Here is a 25,912-nt window from a genome sequence, read left to right as displayed (position 1 = left end):
CACTTCACTGACATTCATAAATCCTCTCTCGTGGCCTCATGGGATAGTGATGTGTGGGCACTTCAGAATCTTGCCAGAAGTATTAGTTTATCAGGTCGTTTTTAGCCTACTGTTTTATGAATACTGTGAATTTGGACATACTATATACACACATACTGTTTTTCATTTACTATATAGTATAGAAGTATGCATTTTTGCAGCCACTGTCTTTATGTGTGAGTCACTGAATTGTTCACTCAACTGATCTGTTAAAACAACTACATTTAGAAACTATAATAAACAAAGCCTTTAAGCCTCTGCCGGCTTAGTTGCTTCAGCAATAGGTAGAAATAATGCAAAAGTAATAATCCCATTGGCTAGCAGTCATCGCCCACATTTTGATTTAGCAAATCAATTCTGGCGAATGTAGAAAATGTGATTAATATTCATGAGCCCAACAGTCTCCCTGGCAACAATGCAATCTAGCGAAAATATGACACATTTTCTGACTATTAAATGCTTAAATATTAATGCTGCTAAACAGATGAAACATTTTACATTTTGGTAAGCTTTAATGAGATTTTAATCTTCTGATTATTGTTAATGTTGACCATGCACACACACACAAAAAAATCATACTTTTTAGTTCTAATTCTTAAAGCTTTATCATAAAAACACTTGAATAATGATGTTACTTAAAGGTTAAGTTGTTTTGCTTTCAATTAACAATACCACATATTATTAAAAGATTTCTGATAATTCTTATGCCCCTGGTTGATATCGTACTACAGGTGAATTTTCCTATTATAATAAATCTGTACTCCATAAACTATGTTACCATAAGCATGGCCTGTCAGAACCAATGCAGTCTCTATTAAAGTCATTGAGCTCTTTATAGGGGACAGGTCTGAAAGCCGACCCAGACACTGTGGTATTTGTGCACTCATTTTTCTGTTTATTTATTGTTAGGCCAGCTAGTTATTTACACTTTATGGATGGGAATGTCAGAATTCATTTGAGGCAGTTAAACCGTTTAAGAGAAAAAGAGACAGAGGGAGGGAACTGGAGCAATAAGGAGAGAGTGAGCGAGCAAACCAAAACCATCTAGTTATGCAAAGGCATTACAAGACATATTTAACCTTTGAGAGCGTATTACATTTTGAGGGTTTGTGACCACAAAAGAACAGAAACTTAACACTTTGTTGCAACATACTGTGTGAACTAGTGCATGTATGTGTGTAAAAACAAAACAACAAAAACGAAATTATCTAAAAAGCAAGCCAGATCTTTGGTTTGTGAACTAAGTGAACACGCACTTCAAGTTTATTTTCACAGCCGTGATGCTCTGCTCCCCATTTGGCTTTATATTAAAACACAGCCTTCTTGTCCTCTTCAGAGAAAACAAAGCCACTTCTGATATTTGGAAGAAAATTTTACTAGTCATTAGTTTCTTTATGAAGAATTCTAACCCACTGCCTAGGGAGCTGCGGGAACCTTCCACTTCAAACAGACGCGTTTCATTTTCACAAAAAATAGCACATGCGCAAGCACTTGCATTACATCGCTCCATCCCAGCACGACCTTAAGTAAACACACTGAATTATGATTTTATACAAATGAGACTGTATTCAATGTAATTCAATCAAAATCTAATAAGGAAAAGGTTCCTGGTTGTTTTGATGAGGTCATATTTCTCGGTGAGGGCAGAGATGGAGGTTTAGGTGAAGCATGACCGCAACATTTCTCAGCGTATTTCCCTCCCTACTGATTTCCAAATATTAAGGGCTCAACTGGTAATTGTGTGTGTATGTGGTGACAAAACCTCTTATTAGCTTTGAATAATTTCCTTGATCAAATAACAGATCCTAGTAAAGTGTTTTCAGGATACTTCAGGACCCATGTTTTTTCCCCTCCGCTCAAAGGGAAAACTTAAGATTTCAGGTACAGTAGCTATCAGTATTTTTTAAAAACAAAAGTATGGCTGGATAAGAAGTGAACTGAAGTTTGAACATGCTTAGGCAGTGCGGTTGAGAACGGTCTGCACTTTTGAGCTGACTGGGCAGGAAGACAGACGCTAGCGCACTAATTCTCATCCCAATGACTTAAACATGTCCTCTGTCCTCAACTCACCATCCCATAAATTCCTCTCCTTCAGTCAAACACGCAACATTTGTTTAATGATGTTAGTTAGGCATGTCCTACTAGTCATCAACCTCAGAGAGAGAAACAGAGAGGGACAGAGATGGATGAAGGGGTGAAGTAAAAAAAGAAGGGTAGCGGTTGTAACATCTGCACTGCTTGGGTTTAAAAGGGCCTTATTTATTTTTGGTGATCAGAGTCGTATACTCAGAAGACAATGATTCTCATTTAGAGTCTCTTAGTTTATAGTCTGTTGAAGTAAACTGCACTTAGCCATACATGATAGACTCAACACAGGAGAATCAAGTATGACAAATGCGGAGCCACAGGAAATCAGTTGTAATCAAGCTTGATATTGATTCCAAAATTCAAATATTCAGTTCCATTTGTCTCCTACTTTCTGTCTTTAAAGCTGCAGTCCGTAGTTTTTCCTCTTCGTCGCCATCTCTGTTCGAAATCTGCAATTGCAGTTATTCGCGGAATTATCAGTTTTACGTGGGTTGTGCCTCGGCACGGCACAGCGCGGATGAATCCAATGTTTTGAGGCTGTCAGTCACCGCGCCGGTGTGGATACTGTCATTCGGAATCACAGATCCTACTTTTTGGAAGTATGATCAACATAAGAATTTTCACCAGAAATTGTCATCTGAACAAGTCCACTTTTGTTCTGTGCAGTCTAATTTCTAATTGTCATACCAACAAATTAATGTTCCTTAGAACTGGTTCTTACCTGTCCAGCAGAAAAAAAAGCTGTCTGCACCCGTTTTGAACCCCTTCAAAACACGGGGTTCAGCCAACCTTTCAAAAGCTCTTCCAATATTTATCCTTGTTTGCGCATGGGCCTGGTTGCAGTCTCTTTTTTTCTGTAGCCACTCTGAAGTCTTTTGCATTTTACAACGGGTGAATCTCCAGTTGTCACTCGTGAGTGTCGCTTGAACCTTTCTGGATCCGCCATCAAATTGATAAGTTTAATTATATCAAGTGCTGTGAGAAAAGGCTATAAATCTCCACCTCCAACATCCTCACACGCAATATAGCCTACTAGCCGAGACGCCTTCTTTATGTGTACAGATGTGACGTAATGACGCAAAGACATGCTCGAATTTCTCGCGGAAATCCACCAGTACCACTGGAATTAAAAACATTATTACAAGCTTACCGTTTTGAATAGAGTTAAGGCAAGCAGATAGTTTTGAACACTGGCTGGTGATGTACTTGCTCAAAAATTTATTTTGGGTAATTTTTAACCCAAAAAAAGATACAGACTGCAGCTTTAAATTACATTTACTGTAGAAAGACCGCAAATGTGATTTTTTGGGTGGGTGGGGGGGGGCACTTTGTGTGGCAAAGTGCCACACTTTGACGTCACGTGACAGGCCAATGACTTTAGGAATCTTCTGATGCAGATGTCTGCACAGGATGAAGTTTTTAGTCCTGCTTCAACAAGATGCTGTCCTGCTCCCTTACGCAAAAATATGGGTAAGATGACTATAAGATCCCATTAGCTGGCATAATAAATTAACTAACATTAACCAACAATGATATAGTATTTATTAAACTTTATAAAAATACAACTGTTCATTGTTAGGTCATGTTAGCTCAGGTCCATTAATATTACAGGATTTAACAGATAAAACCTTTAACAATGTTGTTTTTTTTATTTGTTTTTTTTAAATAATTCGTAAATATTGAAATGAATATCGACTGAGATTAATAAATGCTTAAGAGATATTTTTCATCGCTAGTTAACTAATGAATTTACTTCCCTCCCCCTGTTCTGCCTCCGCTCCACCACACTCATGGAATCTTGTGTCAGTTTCTGGAGCAAATGGAATCCACTGCTTAACTTTGTTCTGTCATGAATCCCTTATGTTTTATGTTGCAGGACTTTTATTTTGAAATTATTTTGTCTTGCTGTGCCTATGTTCTCTTCCTGTGGTTTGTTCCTGTTTGTCTTTGGCTGAATCCGAAATCGCCCCCTATACCCTCAAATAGGGCACTATTTGAGGGGACAGCCATTTGTAGTGGTGTCCGAAACCATAGTGAATGTTATCGAGTACACTCATTCTATCCCACAATGCAACGCAATAACCAGTGTACAACCGATGTACACTCAACAGCTGTCTGAATTCACTCACTCGTTTTCATTCACTCCTTCAAGTGAACAGAATTAGTATAGCGAATGAGGGTATAGGGGCGATTTCGGATTCAGCCTTTGTCTCCAGTTTCCCTTATTAGTTACCATGATGACTAATCACCTTCACCTGTTCCTTGTTAGCCTCTTGTTACCCAGTGTATTTATACCCCTGTATTTCAATCCTTGTTTGTTGGTCACTGTCTTTAAACCTCAATGTAAAGCTGTGTTTCCTATGTCTTCATGTTTGGGTTATTGCCATTGGCTTCCTGTTTGGATTATCTTTTTGTTTGTGTCTCTATGGAATAAAGACTGCTTGCAAATAGATTCTCACCTCTCCTCGCCCCTGCATATCCATGACACCTGTGCCTTTAAACTTTTTTTGTTGCTCAATAGACAAATAACATTCTGTACCTGAAAAACATAAATACATTTGAATAACGTTTATTTAATCTTTAGATATTTATATTTTGCGGGAATTATTTTTATTCATTATTTCCCTGTCCTGTTCCTTTAAAGCTGCTTGAACCCCTCAGTATTGTACAAAGCACTATATAAATAAAGGTGACTTGATTTTATTTTAGTCAAAAATATAAATATAGTTGAATCAACCTATCTACAGTAGGTTACACCAACTAAAGTTACGAATCGGGTTCAGATCAGGTAAAAACTTTTTTACAGTGCATCATTGACATTTGAGTCAAATATAATGTTATATGACAAATTTCCACTGCTTGTTCCACTAGTTTGCGTAATTGTATATTTGCTTGTTTTGTTGTTTTGCATTCATTATATCTGGTAGAGAAAGTACTGGACATTGGATTGATGCCGATAATATAAAACATGATTATTTTTTAAGGATTACATTTTATGGGTCTGTCTGAGCAAAAGGCATGCTGCTGCTGTACTGTTGAGGTGGTCTCATTTTCCTCATACACGCTCCTACTTTTAACAGGCAAAATTAATGAGGACATTGAGAGGAGCCATCACCATATTTTTTCAATAACAAATAATAACGCAAAATACTCCATCTCATCAGGGAACTGTTGCACGTCAATTATGCACAAAATCATATTTACTCAGAAGGGACCTGCTACTGCACTGTTCCATGTTCTCCAAGCACTGAGCCCATTCACGTCACCGCTGATTGAATTTATGAGCATATCATTCACATTAATGGGACTGTCTTTGTCTGCTTGAAACTATCACCAAATCACGTGTGCAAATGTGTTCTTTTGGTTTTATTTTCTCTAAATGTTGTGTATGCTGTCTTCATAACAGTTGTGGAGAGCATGTGAGACCATCAGAGAGAGAGAGAGAGAAGAAATAGAGAGGAAGAAAATATGGTGAGTGTTTCTACTTCAATCAGTAAGCAGTCTTCAATTACAGGGTTGCATGAACTTCACATCACCAGATGTGCCTTTTATTCAGACATGTGGACATCAGTACCTGCTGCATTTGTGAATGTGTTGTATTCATGCTCTAAACCATTTCAGAGAATGCAAACTGTGGAACATTTGGTGTGTACACGCATAGAAGAAAGCATTTATATAGAGGGAAAAGGCTAAGACAAGTGTGATCCAGGTTTATATCGACTCCAAAGAATTAATTAATGTCATTTTTAGCTTTGGCTAAATGCTTCCTATTATTACAGAGCTGAAGTAACATAAATAAACACACATTGGTCATCACAGCTGATCCATTTATACTCATTGAGTGGGGGGTAAAAACAAATTTGTTCCCCTCTTCGGTTGAGATTGGGAGGAAGATTATATCAGTGTTGCTTGCGGTCACTTTTTACCCATATTTAGCGTTCTCATTGGCCAGTGCCAGGCGTCGAATGTTGGCCACACAGCTGGCTGCCGCCTCCTGTAGGATCTCGTCCGTGGATCCGATCATGACGAGCAGGAGCTGTGACGGAGAGAGGAACATGTCAGAAACAGCCATCATAACCATCCAATAATGAAAACGCTGGCCAACATTCTCCTTTCATTAGACAGAACGAAAACCGCATAGCTACAATAACAGTCATTCACGAAGGCTTCTTACAAGCAGTTCTTTCCTGGGGCTTTAAGGAGACATCTAATCTGTTATTAAGCTATAAATGCAACTGTTTGCACACTGCAGACTTTTGCCAGAGGAGTTTACAGCTCCTGCAGCTGCCAAGGCTCGCTGCCTACTGGATGGCAGAGTACTGTGCCGGCTCATTAACTCACATATCAGTGTTTTTAGTTATGTTGAGAGCACGAGGCAAGAGGTAGAAAGTTAGAATATGGCACAGAACCTTTGTGTGAGTGGAGTATATTAGCAGAATTGTGTTTGTTACAGTAATGAATAGGTTTAGTAGTTGTTTATAAACTCTCCTCCGAAAATTTGGCCATGTACTAAACCACACAGTCTGGCCGAACTCTCCCTCAGATCAAAGGTCATATCAGATCCCTCCACTTTAGCCTTGTTCTTGTTTAGCCTCTTTTGATCCTTGTTCTCAAAAACGGGTTTCCTGACTCTAAAAAATACCACTTTCCAGAACATTCTGGCTATATATTAAAATGTTTCCTTCTATTGTACAATGAGAGTTACTTATTATACTGTCACACTAAGTGAATCTAAAGGGTAGAGTTTGTGCCAATGCCACACTGTGGTCAAGTTATACAACATGGTATAATGCAGTTGTCGGAGGAGAGAGAGACAGACAGACAGAAAGACTAGTGGTGAGTTGTGTTCATAAATCTAAATAAACACAAACTGTGGGCAAAGACACTGGCACAAGTATTAAAAATCTGTTTGGTATATGTGTCTCCTTCAATACAGTACCAATAGGAGGTCATTCATTGAGCTTCATCCAGACTCCCAGCACATTTAGACCAGACATTTTACTTTACCAAGCAGACCTTGGTCAAATCAGACTCCCAGGTCTTTTTGATTTGATAAAAATATATTGTGAATAAATGAATTAATAATTATATTAAATAGTCAACACAGTCTGTTCATTTATTCAGCATTTCAGAATTTAAAAATTCTGGCTGATAGCAATACTGTGAGTCAGTGATTATTTTCATGTTATGGCCGATAACCAATAATGGCCAATATTAAAATTTGATACAATACTGAAATATAAAACAAAAATCATAAAGCAGTCAATTTCAAATGCATTTTAAGTTATAATGTACAGTATAAAAATGGATATTCAATTTGAGATTTGCTAAAAATTACATTTAACAATGTTTTTTAATTATTAGTTTTAATTTAAGTTAGCATTAAATGTGAGCAGTGTAAAAAAAAGTGTAAAACAAAACAACAACAACAACAACTCTGTTGCACTTTATTTTACATACCTGTTTTGCATGTTCATTCCATTTACTAAATATTATCTTATATTAACTTACCTTATATTACCCAGTACTTTCATCGGTAAGTACACTGTAAATACACGTACGAGCATGTACTGTGAAATAAACTGAAACTAAAAACCGATAACCAACATGACACCAATATAAAGTACAGTACATCCCTAAAATTCTGTCTAAAAGCAGTATTAGTGCTTGTGGATTTGTCTGTCAGTATAAAATGTAAAGTGTGTTAGAGCAAAGTTTGATCTCTTTTCATGTTATACACACACACACACCAAGTTTATATAGACAACACTGAGCCAACAGAGACAAGCAAGACATTTCCAGAATTCCCTGCTAAAAGTTCAATAGTGAAGAATAAACAGATGAAAAGACTAATGTTCTATCTGTGAGCTCCACCAGATTCCTGAACTGAACTGACATGCACAACAAACTGGGAAAACGACAGCTTTGATACCGTCTCTCCTCCTGTAGAGTCTTTATTTGTTAAAACCGCTTCCAAGTTCTTTACATAATTTCAGGCTGAATGTATCAGTTATCATGTTCAGCTGGATTTGCCGTTTTAAAATAGATCCCAAAACACCTCGAAGAGGCGAACGGATGCAAGCACGAGGCCGCAGCAACATGCCAGCATGTTCAGACAAGCTGCTTTTGTGAGCAGTCAGAGGATGCCCGCGACAGGGTTAGCCACCGTTTGCCAGAACTCATAGAGTGTTATTCAGCCGTGGCCAGACAGGGGCTCCTAGGGCCTGGAGCGGAGCCTCAGATAAGCACTGCTCTCTGTCTACCCCTGCCCCTCTCTGCTCTCCCAGCTGGTTTCTCAACAGACTATAATAGCCCACTTGTTAAAAACTCCCAAACCTCAGTAACATGATAACTTGCCTCATGTTTGAAAAATGAATGAGAGCCTCTAAGACTTTCTTCTGTCTTATACGCCGCAAGAGTTGGAGGATCCTGACCTCCAGGAAGGTAGAGCGAAAACATGTTTTCCCAGGCTTCTCATTCAGTACAAGCACATGTACATAAGTTCTCACACATGTACGCATGCTTGCACACACATGCTATGTCACGCATGTAGGTGTTGCGGTGTTAAGTGCAGCAGCGGTAAGCTGCCGTTTCCTGAGGAGAAAAGCCCCCCGTTCACCCGCCTCTCCTTGTTCTAGTCCTCTTTCACTCTTTACTACCTATTGCATTTTCTTTCTCCATTCACAACATTGCTGGACTATAGAACCCAGTTTTAAATGGCTTGTGTCCTAAATGATCTGTGAAATTGTTCTTGTGATCTGCACACAAAATAAACATACAACAGATTTATTTCAGGTTCCGTAAACTGTATTTACACATTATAAGAGATATAGTTTCTTCTAAGCAAAATGGACATTACTACTGAAATATAGTGAAATGAATTGAAATCTAACATGCCAAATTGGAATTGAAATGAAACAAGAAATTACAAACAGCCCTCCTTTATATAAGAGAAGATGCACTTGATAGACAAATATGCAAATACTGTAAGGGTTTGGGAATGTAAGTCTGAAATGGTAGCTTATAAAAACCCAGGGTTTAGAATAACCCAAGTGTGAAAAGCCCTAAAGTCTTAAGGCTGTTCATGTCATCTAAACGCATCTCTTAAATCTTTTTCTACTCTCACACCTGAGGTACCCTGCATTCCTCACCTCAGACGAAACAGAGGGTCGAGTCATGCTGTTTCAAGACATAAAACACTGCAAACTTCAGACACATGCTACAGTAGCCAGATCAGAGCGCTCAGCGAGAGAGTGAGAGAGAAAGAGAGAGTGAAGGGAGACTGAATAGCCTGAGTGTGTATAAGGACGTCATCTGCTTGCCATATCCACAACAGCTTTAACCTGCTACACACAGACCATGACTAAAAGGAAACGCATAGAATATTTCTACAGGTCGAGGCTGAATCATGCTCTTTTTATATCTCTCCTTCATATTTTGCACATTTATGCTCATTTGCATGCAATGTAAACACATCAACAGGACAAGAGGGAAAACATACAGGCTCAGGACAGTAGAAACATCAGAGGACTTAAACACATGGCAAGTGCAGGTTCGCAGTCCACAAAAAATTACCAGGATCTGGCAACTCGCACCAGTTGGAATCCTCTCTGATGAAAATGGCAGATAATTACCATTCGTATTTTGTAATTTGTCTCGCAAAGGTATTTTTGCCTATGAAAGGGGTTCTTTAATAGAAAAATCTAGCTAAAGCTGTCTGCGAGGATTTATGGTTTCAACAAACAATCTGTAAAGCTGTGGCGGTGTGCTGGAGGGAAAGGGAGAACGGATGAAAAGAGTTTTCTGAGCATCAGCCACAACGAGGCACATCCGAATGAAAGCTGTGAGATACTGAGCGTATGTCAAATCAAACAGAACGTGTTTACGTGATTGACACACGCTACAGGACGCTTTCATGCTACAAGTCTACAAGTCTTTCAGAGATCAGCAACCCTAGCCATATTAGTTCCCAAGTGGGCTGGACGTTCATACGTCTGTTTTTTTGAGGTGTAACACACTTGTAAAATCACAAAAAGGCTTTTGTTTCAGAACCAATTTAAAATGTTCTTTCATATTTTATGAAATATTCAAATGGAATATTAAAAGTTGTTTTTTTCAGTTTAAATAATTTGTGTAAAAAGTGTAAAGGCAGAGAGGCTGGAGGGTGCTGAGACCATCTCTAATGTATTTTCCAGTGTGAAATATTTTCTTCTCAATGCTTAATTTCCTCTGCTAAAGCTTAGGGGACTGAGTTCTACACCATTAAGAACATCAAGCAGCAAAGTTACAGACAGAACATAAGTCTGAGAGGGCACAGCATGCAAAGTGAGAAAGGGAGAGAGAGCGAAGGAAATCATTACAGCTCTAAGCTGTTGGGTGTACAAGAGCTTCTGACTCTGAAATACGATTGCAATAATAGCAAGAGGCAGTCTTGAGTTTTACACCCCTTCATAAATTAGACTGCAGTGCAGACATCGTTCCCCGATAAACTCTCTCTCGAAACCCATTTACAATGGTAGGAAATATTGTTTTAACACGTCTTCTGTCACATTAGCCTATATATCATATTTTAAATGCACGGTTGTGCTCAGGTTGAAGCAGAAAATGTGTCAATCAGAACAAGTGAGGGCACAACTGAAGGCTGGTTGGTGCAACACATGTGCTGTCCAGTTTTTGTCATTGCTTGAACCGGGCAAAAAAACATTCGCCTTAACGACTTTTGCAAATTGGACATTACTCTTTTGGAACACCCAAAGTTCAGTCCAGCCTCCAATTATGGGCTGAACTGAACCACATTCACGGCACCAGCACATCAGACTACAGCACACCATTAAAGGAACATGGGAAAAAATATTTGGCTGCAACACGACAACCACTCTCATAATTTATATCCAGTTGTTATTGGGGGTGTGGGGGAGGCTTTTAACTGTATGTACGAGCACTCAAAGAGTTTTCTCATGTGAAAATCTCATTGGGAAAGCAAAATGTGGTCAAATTTGAATATTTGCAAAACATGTTTTTTTTCGGCCAAACTGAATTGCAGTGTACATGGCAAAAATAAAATGTCATACATCTTTTATTGAAGAATACGTAGTTCACTAGTGTTAACTGCAAGCACATTCGTCAGATAGAAAGTATCTGGGGTCTAGATTTAGCCCAGTCTGAGTAAATGAAGGTTGTTGGTTTAGGCTATAAAAGACATCCTCGACTTGCACTGTCAGAAAAAAAAGTGCAAAAATAGTACCTCTAGACTAGAGGTACATCAGCTTGACACTGGGGCAGTACTCTTAAAGGGACAACTTGCGTATCTACCCCTAAAAGATATGCATAGTTGTACATTGTAATATGTACTACTAAGGTACTACTATAAATCTTTCAGGGAAAATAATATAAAAGATGTCCCGTTAAGGCTATTGCATCAGTGACAAGCTGTTGTACCTGCAGCTGAGGCAAAATTTTAAAAGTAACATTTTTCTGAGTGTGGAATAGCATCTTTAGGGGTTGTGCTAATCACTGGGTAGGTTACATTATAGGGTTATATCATCCCTAACAAAAAGTTCTTCAGTAACTTCAAATTAATTTATTAAAGTAAAAAAACAAGTAAACTTCAAGTATATTTTTAAGTATACTTTATCAATCTACTAGAAGTATACTTGTAAGTGTACAATTTCAATACTACCAGGGACTAAATTGGCCCACTATCTAGTGTATAAAAGTATACTTTTAAGTATACTTTAAGTGTAACTATAATTTACAACTACGTTTTTCGTTTGAACTGTATACTACAAGTGAACTTATAGGTAGATTGATAGTTTACTAGTTAAATACTTGTAGCACATTGTTTAGTTTATAAAAAGTAGACTTAAGTATAAACTAGTTTAGTAGTTTTATACTGCAAGTGTACTTGTAAAAGTTTCTTTAAAGAGCATCTTGCAGGTTAGAAGACCCAACAAGTCAATGTATAGAAAAATAATGTAGGAACTAGATTTTCTTTAAAAAAAAATTATAAATACGCTACAGTGGCTTCTGGAGTCGTTTTTGTGAGAAAATTTTACTTCCGCATCTGAAAATGGGCGTGACGGGCGAGAGTCGTGACGTAGCACGAGGGAGAGCGGTCGATTCAAACAACAGGGAAAAATGGATTGCAATGACATTTCGGACGCTGAGGAAATTGTTGACGGACCACAGCCATACAATTATGAGCCTGCTAGGCTGCCAAGAGAGCAGGGACAGGCCAGGATTAATGTTAGACAGAACATATTGGAACTTACAATAACAGAAACTAAGCTTTGATCAGGCGTTTGTCATGCTCATTAATATCCGCCCAGACTAACGTTACGTGATATAACTTAGCGGTTTCTCATCGAGAGACAGAGAGATATTTATTCCTGATACATTTTTTGTTCCATAGGTGCTTGTGTGGGAAATGCGAGGCAATGTTTACAGCTGAGGAAAGTCAGTGTTGCAGGGAGGTGGATGCATACTGGGCCTTAGTGGAAAATGCCAAACTTCCATGGTTGCAGTTAGTGTTACTACAGTAAAGCCATGGTGAATGTTGCTGATCTGTGGACACTGGATAGTTCGTTCATTCATTGCACAATGTTTATTCCTGGTTTCCACGTCAGCGCTGTTTGATCCGTTAATAACGGAGAAATGTGAATATCTCTCACTAGATCTCGCAGCGATGTTATTACTAATGTGGCGAATTCAAATGCTTTATTTACTGGATCTTGCAGTTACAGTGTTGCTTGATCAGGCTCGCGCTGCACTGGTCCAAACTGATAAACGGTCCACACAAACACAACAACGAGTAGCTCAGTTTCGTTCCGCTTACATTGCGTTTGCCAGTTGATGTTGTGCTCGCGCCTATATCCGGCGGGAGAACCCGAAGATGCGTGCACTGAAGGAACCGCACCAGCTCTGAGTCTCACCCGGTTCTTACTTCGGTATCCCATGTTGAACTCCATCATATCGCCGGGACGATAATCCTCCGATCTGAAGTGAACGCTACACACGACCGCGTTTTCCGAAGCCGACGCGGAAGAGAAATCCCGTCTCTTCACCTGCACAACCCGCACCCAGGCACGAAAGATAGCACCGTCCTTTTTCTTGTTAGGAAACCGGTGGACTCGATGTCCTGTCAGGCTGGAGTTTTTGCAAGCTCCACAAACACAAAAATTTACCATGACGATGATAAATTGTAATACAAAAACTAGTGAAAACACACTGACTCACGACCTCTCTTACTGAATACCAACCTATTCTGCACTGAGCTGCGGCAGAGCACAGCACGTCTCCCTCGTGTGACGTAAAATGACGCGATGTTGAAAAAAAGCGGTTTGTACGAGCAGGCAAAGAAACGCTCACTTTATCTACTAAATTGGTGTCCTTATGTCGTTTTAAAACATTTTAAATCCTGCATTATCTTTTCATATGGTATTTTCATACACGGTTATATATTCATTTAGATTTTTTTTTTACATGCAAGATGCTCTTTAAGTGAACTTAACATTATACTTATAATTTATATATTTTTTTTTTTGCATTAAGTGCTACTATGTTCCTACAGTATTTAGGTATTCATTTTTATACTTAAAATATATATTTAACTGTAATTTAACTCTTTCCCCACCAGTGTTTTAACAAAAAAAAGTTGCCAGTCAACACCAGCATTTCTGATTATTTGCATAGAAATTTCATGGCCCCCAGATTATTTTGTTGTATGAATATCTAAACATGCAATATATCAAAAGAAACAACAGAGCCTCTGCTTAAAAAATATATATATTCTAGCTTCATGGATTCTTTTTTTTTTATCAACAGAAGAGTAAGTTTCAGAAAAATCACGTTTTTGTAAAAGACTGACTGGAAAAAGCATAATGGGGCACTTTAACTAATGATAACAAATATAAATACTGTAAAACATGTATTGCTCATTGTTAGTTAATGCATTAATCGTAAAGTGTTACTGATGCATTAGGTTTAGCAGCTGCAGTCTAGAACTGTCATTCTAACAGCCACATCTTGAAATGCTTGATTTTTTGGCATTAGTGGAGAGCATTTTTCCCTAAATAACCCTGTAAGCACTACAATAAAACCTACATCACACCTAAAACATAAATCTTTTTAGTTACTTGTAAATTGAGCAATTATTACGAAAAGTTTTAAAGACCATGTAAGGCATTGTTGTCTAACATAGTGTGTATCTTTTGATTTGAGTGCCATATTGAGTGGATTCCAGAAACTGCCACTCAGAAAGTATCCCAGCAGTGTTCTGTCACTCCAGACCAGTCTGCCCAGGCCAAAGTCATGCCACAGTCACATTCTGCTCCTTCTTCCCAGCAGCTTGCTGAGCAACCGTTCCCCGCGCAACAGCCTTTCAATGCTCAGCAGCCCTGGCATGCTAGGGCACAGGGGATAACTGGGGGGTGGCGGAGCGAAGCTCAGAATACACACTGCTGTTTGCTCTACTGAATTCCCATGACGGTTAGAAAACACTCTTATTTCCGCCAGCCATCCCCCCTACAACCCATCACCCCTACCCCCACAACCCATCACCCCCACCTCACTTCGAAAAATAAGAAAACATGCCTTGTTCTCCAGTCCTCGTTGCTTGAAAATAGTCCAAATACATCCTTTCAAAGCTTAATAGTGATGCTTTCACGTCACACGCTGCAGTGAGCCAACTCTGCTTGCACTATGCAAGTTGAGGTTTTAGCGGCTAGTAATGCATAAAAGGAGATGTACAAGCAGGTCAGTATGCAAACGTATAAAACAAACATCAAGTATGATCAGTACCTTGACCACTCCGTTTTCGTGCATGGTGATGCAGTTGTTAGGGTCTTTAGACAGCTCAAACAGAGCCAGGGCTGTCGCTTGGTGCACCGAAGGGTCATTTGAGCGGAGGTAGTGTACCAGTGGAGCTACAGCTCCAGCCTCCCCGAACGACACACAATTACTTCCCCATGTACAGCAGCAGGCGATGGCTTCTGCTAGGTACCGCCGTAACTTATCGTCCCCCTGTACATCCACACAAAGAGAGAGAGAGAAAGAAACTAATTAAATAAAGTGACAGTTACTTATTTTCAAAATAGTTTTATTTTCAGTAACAGAAAAAAGTATATTACACCTATTGTGAAAAGACTATGTATGAACTTCATAAGGGTTTTATAGGACAATTCAAGAGAAGTAAATTTGTCAATGCGGAACATGGCTGGAGCAGCACTCACAGTGTTGGTGAGATTGGCCAACATGGGAACCACACCATGGTCTGTAATAACTGCCAGGTTCTCCACATCTTTGGCAATTTTGGCAATGGCTGCGCACACACTGGCCAGCACATCTTTATTCTGTGATTTAAGCAGGTTAACAATGAGCTCCAAACCACCCACAAAGGAACGCACCATTTCCCCAGCATCCTGAAACACAGAGGAAACAAGAAATTGTCATGAATTGTGATTGTACACAAGAAAATGGATGATTCAGAAGGCTATTGTATGCTTTATCATGTGAAATCATTCAATGAACTATTGAGAATAGCTAAATTTCTCTTGGAGACACTCCAGCACGCTTTAGGGTGTGACACAGGCTGCGAAATTCAGCAAGTCTGTACTCCTTCTGTCACACAGGAAACCTGTACATGTCAAACTCAATTAGTCCACAGTACCTAGAGTATATACTCACCTCAGAAAGGAAATATGGCTGACAAAAAGAGGATTTCCCATGTGAATAAAGTAGAGCTGGTTTTAGGTTTGATGGTACCATGATAGAGGGCACGTTTTCTCCTTGGGTCACATGGAGGCTCATGCCAAAGTCATGACAGGCAGCAGAGGGCCAACCACAGTAGAATAGTGGGCATTAAAAATACACATACCACACATACACATAATCACACAGAAATGGCAACTTTAGTTCCAGTCTAGTCAATTCAGTGGTGCCAGAGGGTATGAAGCATGCCAGCATGGCACCAGGCTGTTTAGAACGATTATAAAATAGTACAGTGATATCTTTATTGATGGTACAGAAGCACATCATTGTGGTTTTGGAATCAGATGAAGCCAAACATTCAGTAAGCAAACCTTTCTTGTATTGTGGAATGATTATGGAGTACCACAGGTTGCTGCTTCTGTTCTGGTCATGTACAACAAGACACAACCATGTCTTGAGTTCACCTCAGTGTGAATCGGATCCTTCTAACCTAGAGAACAAAGTCTAAAGTGCAGTCCTCAGGGGTTCTCCTGAGAAAAATAAATCTGCCCCTCTATAACCCTGTATTTCACAACACAGCTTAACCCTAATAAACCCTTGCACACAGCACAGTAAAAAGCAGCCTTCCACCCTGCACACCCAGAAAGAGAAGCTGAGACCCAGCGCAGGTCAAGCGTGCAGAGTGCAGTGAAGACAGCAGCATCAGAGAGGAGCCTCTAAAGTCTTGCCAAAGGATGAGCTCTGTGTTTAGTGTGTCTGGGCAAAGATCAGGAGGAGAGGGAGAATCTGCAGCGTGTCTCACAGGAAATGGCAGTATAGGAATACTGATGAACACTGGGAGAGAGAGAGAGAGAGAGAGAGAGAGAGAGAGAGAGAGAGAAGCGGGAGCAGAAGAGGAAGTATGGCAGAGCCACCAGCTGCGGAGGGTCACTGAGGAACCCTTTCAACCCAGGGCCCACAAAAACATCCCCAACTAAGTTCCACATCAGCAAACACAGCACGAAGTAAGACATGCAGAGAGAGAGGAAGAGCGAGGGAGAAAGAGAGAGAACGGATGAAACACAAACAGAGTACAAAAACCAATGTAAGCCAAGCTGGAAGAGGGAGAGGAAAAGAGTGTGAAAATGAGAGATAAAATTGAGGGAACTGCACTCAAAAAACATTATAGCATTAAGGGTGAGAGGTGTAACATTTTAAAATGTATGCATTAGGCAGATGTTTTTATCCAAAGCAACATAAAAGAACTAGTGTCACAGAAAGCCGATTGTGTTGCCACCTCACATCACCTGTCTTATTGTGCCTGAACATACCGTAAATACTACAACGGCCAATTCTCACGAACGTTTTGCACCTGCTTGGTAGAGAATATGGAAAAATAACTCTCCATACCAGCAGATGGCAGTAGTCTGTATTGGGTGTACAAGGAAGAGCTAAGACTGCAGAGATGCAAATGGTAAACATAGTAATGTTAGCATTTGACAACATTGACAGTCATATCATTAGGAATCCACAGGATCTGGAATTTTGTAGAAGAGTGATAAGTTTTTCCACACAGATTTCGCAATGGGATCAAGTTAGTCACATGGATTTGCCGTGTTAACCAACAAAAATTGTGATTTCTTTGTGAGCTGTGCTTTATACACCACTACACTATTGACAATAAACAAATAACTTTTTTTTTGCCAGAATTTTTTTTGCCAAAATAGCTAATGTGGCCACACTTTGATTCTTTGGGCTAATTAAGCACAGTCCTCATTAAAGCAGACAGCATTACATGCTACATGCTGAACATCATCTGCCAGTAAAGGAACAAAGCACAATCATACAGTAGCACATAATCACTAGAGGATTCATAGTAAGTACCAGCTGTGAGTGCTGGTAGGGATTTTGAAGCCCCCAGATGTGGTACTTCAAGCATGATTTTCATAAATCTGGCCCTGCAGCTGCTAACTCAATCCACATGGGGCTTTATCTAAATAACTGCTGCTGTGTGGCTGATCAGGTTCCCAGCGTGGATGGGTACATAATTTCACATAGTCCTGCCACCAACCCTAACTCTCCTCTGAACCATTGCAATACATGAAGTGAACATGCATTGTTTTTAGCCGCACATCACAGCAAGGAGAAAGAAAAAATACAAAATTCAGAAGCAGAAAACTGTTTGTTTAGACAAAAAATAAACATACATTATACAAACAATGTTCTTTTATTTGTAACTGTGCGGATAATCTACAGGAACAATGACGCATTTGTGTTAATGCGTTACATAAGAGGCTCAGAAAAGCAGACTTGCTCTGTGCCAGCTATGAGATTTAATCTATATATAGATGAGACCGACTGCTTTGTTAGCATCTCTTGTTCTTCATGTTCTTTAAGTATCGATACCACAATGGCATTAAATTTTGCACTGCCACCTATCGATGTTGTCTCTAAGTTTTATCTAAATTACAATGCTTCTAGTGAGTTATAAAGAGTGGTCTACACACTAATGAATTCCCTTAAATGTCCAACAATGGACAAAAATGTAGCACGAATCAACTTGGGCATCGCTACACAGGATTTTCTGCATCATCAAATCTTTCCACCTTGTAGAATTTTTTTTGTCATTATCAGTGTTTCTGTCTTCTGTTTCTGACCTTTTCTGCTTTTTCGTCCATACAAGTACTGATTCTCCCATTGCCTCCGCTGGTATAGCACGATACACACTTGGCATCACCAAACAACACTATGCTACTATCAACAACAGCAGCAGCCTATAACATGAGGTTTCTCTCCTACAGTATGTTTAGTGAAACACTGCGGGTGGAGATGAACGGGGGAACATTAACCTGTGTTGATACTGGACATAAATAAATGTACCTTTGCATTTTCAATGCAGGGGCAGATGGCCCAGGCAGCACTGGCCTGAACTTCTGGATTGGGGTTCTTCAGCAAAGACCAAAGAAGTCGTACGCCATCAAGACGATCGATGATCCTAAGAGAGAAGAATAACAACTTGTCACTTCTGGATACTGCGAGAGACGTCACACCAAGCATACAACAAACTGATTTATCACCCCCAATTACATAGTCTACAACGCAGTGTACAGTGTAAGCTAATGCATTTATTCTCCAACATGTTTATGTCTGTTTTCCCAGGGTTCAGTTTGGCTCTTGCAGTGGACTATCCCTCCTGGTGGGATGATGAAAACATTCCAGTAGCAGATCAGAAAGCTGCTCAGCATGGCTTTCCCATCACATCCTACCTGCTCAGTTCCTTACGCTGGTACCCCCTGCTCACCTTCCAACAACTCCATTCAAACATGTTCACATCAGCCTGGCCGAAAGCTGACCCGTACAATGGTTTTAGGAGGTCCGTGCGGATATTTATAGCCAACCTTGGACAAACACACACGCACACACACACTCGCACAGAGCGTGACGTTTAACTCTGTTCCTGTCGGTGACTCGGAGGAAAAAACCCAGAAAAAAAGTATTTTTTCCAAATCAAACATTCTCAGAGACAAGTCTTTCTATATTTCACTGCTTCTGAGTGAGGTTTACTTAAGAACAGGCTGTATTTCATGCTGCGGATATGATTCTACTAAAGGATGCAGTCAGGCTCTGGGAAGCACGGGAAAATGACTCTTCAGTGCGGTCCGTTTGTCAGGTATAAATAACATGTAACCTGTTTCCCATGTGTGCATCCAGCGACAAGGCCGACATTCAATGCTGTCATAATTGCTAAACCACGCCGCAAAGGGAGGCACCAGTGAACGGAGGTTGGGCCAAGCACTGGTCAGAGCCATCTCAACACCAAGCGTAACCCCCAACCCCATCCTCATAATAAATCAGTTTGAGAGGCATGATAACAGGGAGAGCCCACGCTATCCTGAGAGGCCACTAAATCCTTCAGGAACAGGACATAATCCTGCACTTGGACTGGTAAGACGCACTCAACACTACAGCAGTAGGATGTACTTAGAAATCAGTTCCAAGGCTGGTGAAGCAGTGGAAGTTCATAGTTTGGGATATGTGCACCAAATTCATGTTTCTGACAACAATGGAAAATTCAGTTGGAATTAATAGATTAATAAAGATCAAATATTTCAATAAATCATTTTGAAAAGGTAATGTTTGTTTTCCCACCAATGATTTTGAGATTTCCAGATAATTATATACCATGTAGAGGGCAGACCATCATGTATTCTTTGTTCTGGTCTTGATTTCAGAAACAGGCCTGAATATGCTGTTCTACTAAAGAAAACAATTATCAAATATGAGCTATGCTAATTGCTTTGCAGACTACTCTGCTTCATTCTAAAAATAACCATCAACATGGAACACAAAGGAATTAAAGCACATTAAAAAAGACTTTGTTTACAACTACAAGGAAATGGGAACAAAAAGATGAATCCTAAATATAGATTCCATGAGAAAATATGTTCTTTGAGAGCTGTTACATAGATCTTCAGCACTGAAGTTCTTGGTCACTCAAATAGTTAAATGAAATGAAATGAAATGAAATGAATGGACTTATTTCTACAAAAACAAGCTTTGTGGACTTTTACTACACCACTGTGCTTGCTCACTTCCATAAACATATTAATCTTTCAGACAAAGGCTGTGTGAGCTTGGGTGCTGAAGAGAAGGGGAACAAAACGCTCTTCATTTGTGTCCAGCCTTAATTAAGAAGGGGACTGCAGTCTATAACAGTCTTGTAAAAGCAATGAAAGTCAGATGTGCCAAATATACCAAAAGGCCAATACTCAAATCTCTGTGAATGTGTGAATTACATGGCAGTTTTGTGCTTTGCATATGTTTAAGTCAATGATACTTGTTTTTCTGTTTGTTAACCATATGCCACCTCTATATGATTCCTGATTCGATTCAATTCAGATTTAATTAAATTAAGATTCCTTTGGGTGCATTTCATTTATAATGTCCATTTTGCTTGTATATGAAAGAAATTCTCTCTCTAGAGAGACTATACATACACTATGTTTTTTGATTCACAAAAAAAGAGCTGGTTCATAACACTCATTTGTTAGCCAATTGGACTACATTGTATGTTTGTTTTTGTTGGATGCAGCCTCAGAGAGAAACTCAATAGAAATGTGTTTCTTGCTATTATTTCACAGTACACAGTATTTTTATTGCATGACACACAATACAGTACAGTCAAGTGCACAGAGTGAAAAGTTGAAAAGACATTCTGTATACTCATCTGTGCTTATGCTCTCCTGCCTGTTTCTGTTTAGCAAGTCCAAATGGCCGTTGTCAGAAGTGCTTTTCAGCTTATACAAACTGACCGCACTGAGACAATAAAAGGCCTCCACCCCAGCCACAGCTATGAGTCTCACAGCAGGTAGAGTAAACACAGATCTTCAGGCCCTGTAATTACAGCACCAGGGCTAAGGGCTCTCGCCCTGCATGTGTGGAGCATGGAGCCTGGTCAAACTGCACAACCCTGGGCCTGTTGGATCCGCTGCAGAAGCGGTGAACATGGAATCTTTTACAGAGAACAAGAACAATGCCTTGTAATCCTAAACCAAGCCAATGGCAACAGTGAAAGGGATTACAGGGCCAAGGTTGGACACTGAATATTGTCAGCTGTTGGATTGTTTCAGGACAACTGTTTTGGATCCAGGTTAATTAGGTAACACACAATCAGTGAAAACAGTCTGATATGGACACAGGGAAAATCTGTTATAGTTATACTGTACAGAGCGTTATTATTTGACTTGCAAAGGACATATTTAAGAGTGTTGTAAAGATACAATCAATCAATTTAAGGTAAGACTTACGCCATGTTCTCAGGGTCAGTGGCACAGGCTCCCACGGCCCTTGTGACGTTGACTAGTAGGGCCTGGTTGGTACCAGTGAGTAGGTTGACCAAAGGCTTGATACCACTGCTCTTGCGGATGGTGGCAAGATTCTCCGATATTTGGGCACATTCTCCCAGAGCCCCCACTACATTAACGAGTACCTCTTCTGGTTGGTCTTTGAGCAGAAGTACCAGAATCTCCAGTGCCTTATACTCCTGAAACCTGGGAGAGAGAGTGAGCAAGAAATTATATTACTCGTATGCAAGCCCAAGAAAATGGTGCATATATAATTGCTTCCAATCAAAAACAAATACAAGGACTCAATATACAAAGGCATCAATTGGTTATCTGCAAGAAAAATAGTATTTCCTGTTGCTTCCACAAAATGAACATTTCTGGTGCACTCTTTTTTATTTTATTTTATTTTAGCACATTTCTTGTGTGAACACACTTGCTTGTAATCTCTAAACCATAAAATTGCAGTTTTTGAATTACGTTTTGTAATGAATAGTGACCCTTGTGTGCTTAAATTGTTGTTTAAAATGTGGTATCTGATAACGGGATAATGGTAAATCCAAGAAAAAAAAAACCAAGTTGTGTCAATATTGCTCTCAAGGACCTTTCTTCATTTGACACAAAAACATGAAATGGGTTGTTTGTTATTAGATGAAGCATTTTTTTCCATCATGTAATGGATTGTAAAAACATGAAGACTCAAAACCATAAATAGCAACAGGAAGTATTTGTAAGGGTTGTGGATATCAGGGAGGAGAATAAATCCGGTGATGTTATATTGCCTCAACATTTCCCACGCTGCTCGCAATATGCATTTATGCTCGATGACCACATTTTCTGGTTTGGAGCAAGAAAACAAGAGCTTTTGGTGCAATTCTGGCCTTGTTTGCAAAGTAGTGGTAAACTACAGTAAACATTTAAAAGGCATATAATGTGGTCACAGGGAGCCTCAACTAATCTCTGATGTACGGTTAAGCTATACGGCTGTTTTTATTCACAGTTACGGTTTCTGGCTAAGCAGCCCTGATGGCCATTGGAAAGAGTGTTCAAGGTCATTTGGCTCTGGTCAAAGTCAACCAACATTTTCTCGCGAGTAAATTTAAAGAATAACTGGCAAAATTAGCTCAGCTTTAAAAAAAGAAAAGAAAAAAGAAGTCAGAAATAAGGCCAGGCCTATGCTCAAACATAGCATGTAAAACAGAGATGCCATCTGAGAAATGTTATCAGTATGCTACATTAAAGTTGTGGAGTAATTACATGTTACCTCTGATAAATGGACTGTGGTTGTTGTCTATTTTTGTAAAGCCAACACCAACCTGCCAAATAACCGTGCCAAGAGAAACAACATAAAACAGCACCGGTCAGTCTCTACCACAAAACAAAGGTTAAAGAGTGAGCATGCACTGTTTTAGAGCTCCTAACAGCATCCTAAATGCTCCCATCGACTCTTTGATTAATAGTACAGAACTATCTTTGCAAAGCACATTGTTATAGCTGTAGAAGAAGAAAAAAAATAAAGATAATCACAGACAAAGGATATTTAATGCGGGTGGCTGAGGAAAGACTGGACAGAAGAATTTTTAGATCTGTAAGTGAACAGTAAAACCCAAAACAACTGACCCTTTGCTATAAGCCCCACCTTAACCCTCTGGTGCTCTTCGGTAGGAAATCTTTTGTAGAATTTTTTACTTCATCGGAATGGTACGAAACTTGGTAAAGGTTTTGGCACTTGCTATGTGAACACACACAACAACAAAAAAATGCATAGACATTATTTGAAAAGGTTAAATGGTCCTGAAAAAAAGAGTCACACTTGTGCTCCTCACGGTCAAAAATGACCTCATTGGAAATTAATGAAAACTTTTGGTACTGCAGCCAAACAAAATCTTACTGAAAGCTAATTTTTCGAGATATCAAGCTCAAATTTGGAACACAAATTGTTTAGATTTATGGCTTTGATTTTCTTGCAGTTTTAGAGTAAAACGTGTTTTTGAAAATATATATCATATAACATTTTATTTATTTATTTTTGCAGTTTTTTGTTGTTATCAGTTCTAATCCATTTCAAATGAGGCTTTTCTCTTTTCATTTTATAGGTTTTTTTAGTGTCTACAGTTTTTAACCACATTACTGGAAGATTTAAGTTTTTTTTTAAAGAAAAGCATCAGATAAAACAGTTTTGCAATGTCACTTTATTCCAGCCCTTGTAAGACTAATTTTACCAAACCATTTTAACCACATTATGAGGACATTTACATTTTTACATAAACTTGCACAGTTCATTAAAATCTCCAGTTCATGCCTATGAGATGTTCAGTAAAGCTTTTCTGAGTTAACATCAGCAATCAAGGGGGATAGAGCTATGCAAAGGGTCAGTCATTTAAAAATGAAGCTACTGAAGAACACCTTGATGGCACTAGCAAAGTGGAAGATAAGGGAAATTAGTAGTGATGCACCAAAATAATTTTTTTAATGAAACATCGAAACCAAGTGTTCATTTGGTCGAAAAATAAAGTTTTGTTAATTAAATTTGGGTATTTGAACTTGTGTGCTGTCAGGGTGTGTTGTGTCCTCAGGTGATAAATTATCGTAGTGAAGCTATTCAGCAATGAGCTGCCTCTCGATATTTTAGCCGAAATTGTTTTATTCATTGCTACTCTAGCATCATTTTTAGTTACAGTTGACCTGTCGTAATTTATCTATGTTGTGTGCACGAAATAGATTCTGACATGGTCAAAGCACACCATGGGATAGCATTAATTAAACATCACAGTTCCGGTCAATGATTTTGACCCTCTTTTTTTTTTTTGTGCATTTTCAGATTAATATTTATCACTAGAAATTACTGCATAATTAAGTCTTTAGTGCATTCTTAGCTGAAAGATAATAGATTACTGTGATCTTGCAATTAAAGCTCTATATGAGTAAAAATTCCAGTTAATTCCCTTTGTGTATAATTATATTAAGGTAATGATTATAATCATTCTAACATTTTTCTTGTTATAATATAACCATTTTAATTTTATGCATCATTAATCAGCTAAATGGTTAACATATGCCTTTCCCAGCATATTTGTGGAGGTCTCACATTCTGTTCAGGCACAGCCACCTTCTAAAAGCCCCTTCAACCCAGCCCTGAACCCCTCTCTCTGCTGGACTCGCAAGGCCAGCCCTCTCATCAGCCACACAAAGACATGCTGTCTGCTGCTGGCAACACCAGGACTCTCAGCTTGTGTGCTTTCAGTGGAGAAAAATAAGGAGGAAAAGCACCTCAAAATTATTACCACTGTAAAATACATTCTAAAATGATTTTTGCCTTAAAACGCCAGGCTGGGATTGTTTCTGAAATGGCACACCAAGACCAGATGGATCGAGAAAACATTCCCTGGTAAGTGCTCACTGACCTAGCGCTCCCCTACTTCGACAGATTTCATTTTCATAAATGGTTGGTTGTTTTATTCCAAATGCTGCGTTTGACCTTGATGCTTTATATGTTGTACAAAAAAAAACATTGTAATAAAACCAGTTCTTTCTTCATGTCCAAGTATGCATTAAATATTCTGCCAGAAACACAGTGATTTTATATACAGCTGGCATCTAAAACTTTCAACCTGCCACCTGTGCAAGTGAACACAGCACAATACAGACTATAATACATAGGCGTAATTTGCTGGTGGGACGTCACTTTTCACCAGAGTTGATTTTGTCCTCACCTCAGCAAGGCAAAGAAAAAGCACCTCTAATCTATTATTCTTCATAACCGAATTCAAACATAAAACTCATATATTTGCACCGACCAGACAGACCTGATATACAGACACACATATCCGGGATTTTTAAGACCAAATAATGCTAATGCTATGTAAATAACTATAAAAAGAGTACGAAAAAATAAAAGTGGAAACATTTTGTTTTGTGGAAAAAACATTCAAAAAACATCGTTTTTGGTGTGTGAACGGGCCTTCAGTGCCATCAGTAGTGTTCACTAACTTTGTTTACTTGCTTGTTTAATCTCTTTTAAGCATAAGTTTCAATGAGGCTTCTTCAGCGGTATTACTGCGGCCCCAATCTTGACAACTAAATGTTTTTACAGAGCATTACTTTTCTTAGAGGACACTTATTTGGCTAATGGGGCATTAAGCGAATTGAATGTGGCACGGGGCACCTGCCTCTAGTTTCAGCAAACTAAGCCTGATGTAAACGTAGGATGAGCTTTTGTCAGTTTTGACTTATGAGGTGGAGAGAGAGTGGCCTTT

At 39.1% G+C, this 25,912-nt stretch overlaps 1 protein-coding gene across 1 annotated transcript in view; it reads right to left on the bottom strand.

Annotated features, from left to right (window-relative positions):
- Positions 1 to 5,632: 5,632 nt before the first annotated feature.
- Positions 5,633 to 25,912, bottom strand: part of odad2 (outer dynein arm docking complex subunit 2) — a 53,823-nt gene continuing 33,543 nt past the window's right edge. The window contains exons 16-20 of the mRNA XM_084135547.1: positions 21,621 to 21,863; positions 18,694 to 18,808; positions 15,357 to 15,545; positions 14,926 to 15,147; positions 5,633 to 6,163 (exon numbers count right to left, since the gene is read on the bottom strand). Coding sequence (XP_083991673.1) covers positions 6,050 to 6,163; positions 14,926 to 15,147; positions 15,357 to 15,545; positions 18,694 to 18,808; positions 21,621 to 21,863 — 883 coding nt within the window. The 3' untranslated portion in view covers positions 5,633 to 6,049. The remainder of the gene's footprint in view (positions 6,164 to 14,925; positions 15,148 to 15,356; positions 15,546 to 18,693; positions 18,809 to 21,620; positions 21,864 to 25,912) is intronic.

Source organism: Abramis brama (assembly GCF_963993115.1).
Source record: "Abramis brama genome assembly, chromosome: 14".
Lineage (NCBI taxonomy): Eukaryota > Metazoa > Chordata > Actinopteri > Cypriniformes > Leuciscidae > Abramis > Abramis brama.
The sequence above is the reverse complement of the archived record's forward strand: the minus strand, read 5'-3'. Positions and strand labels throughout refer to the sequence as shown.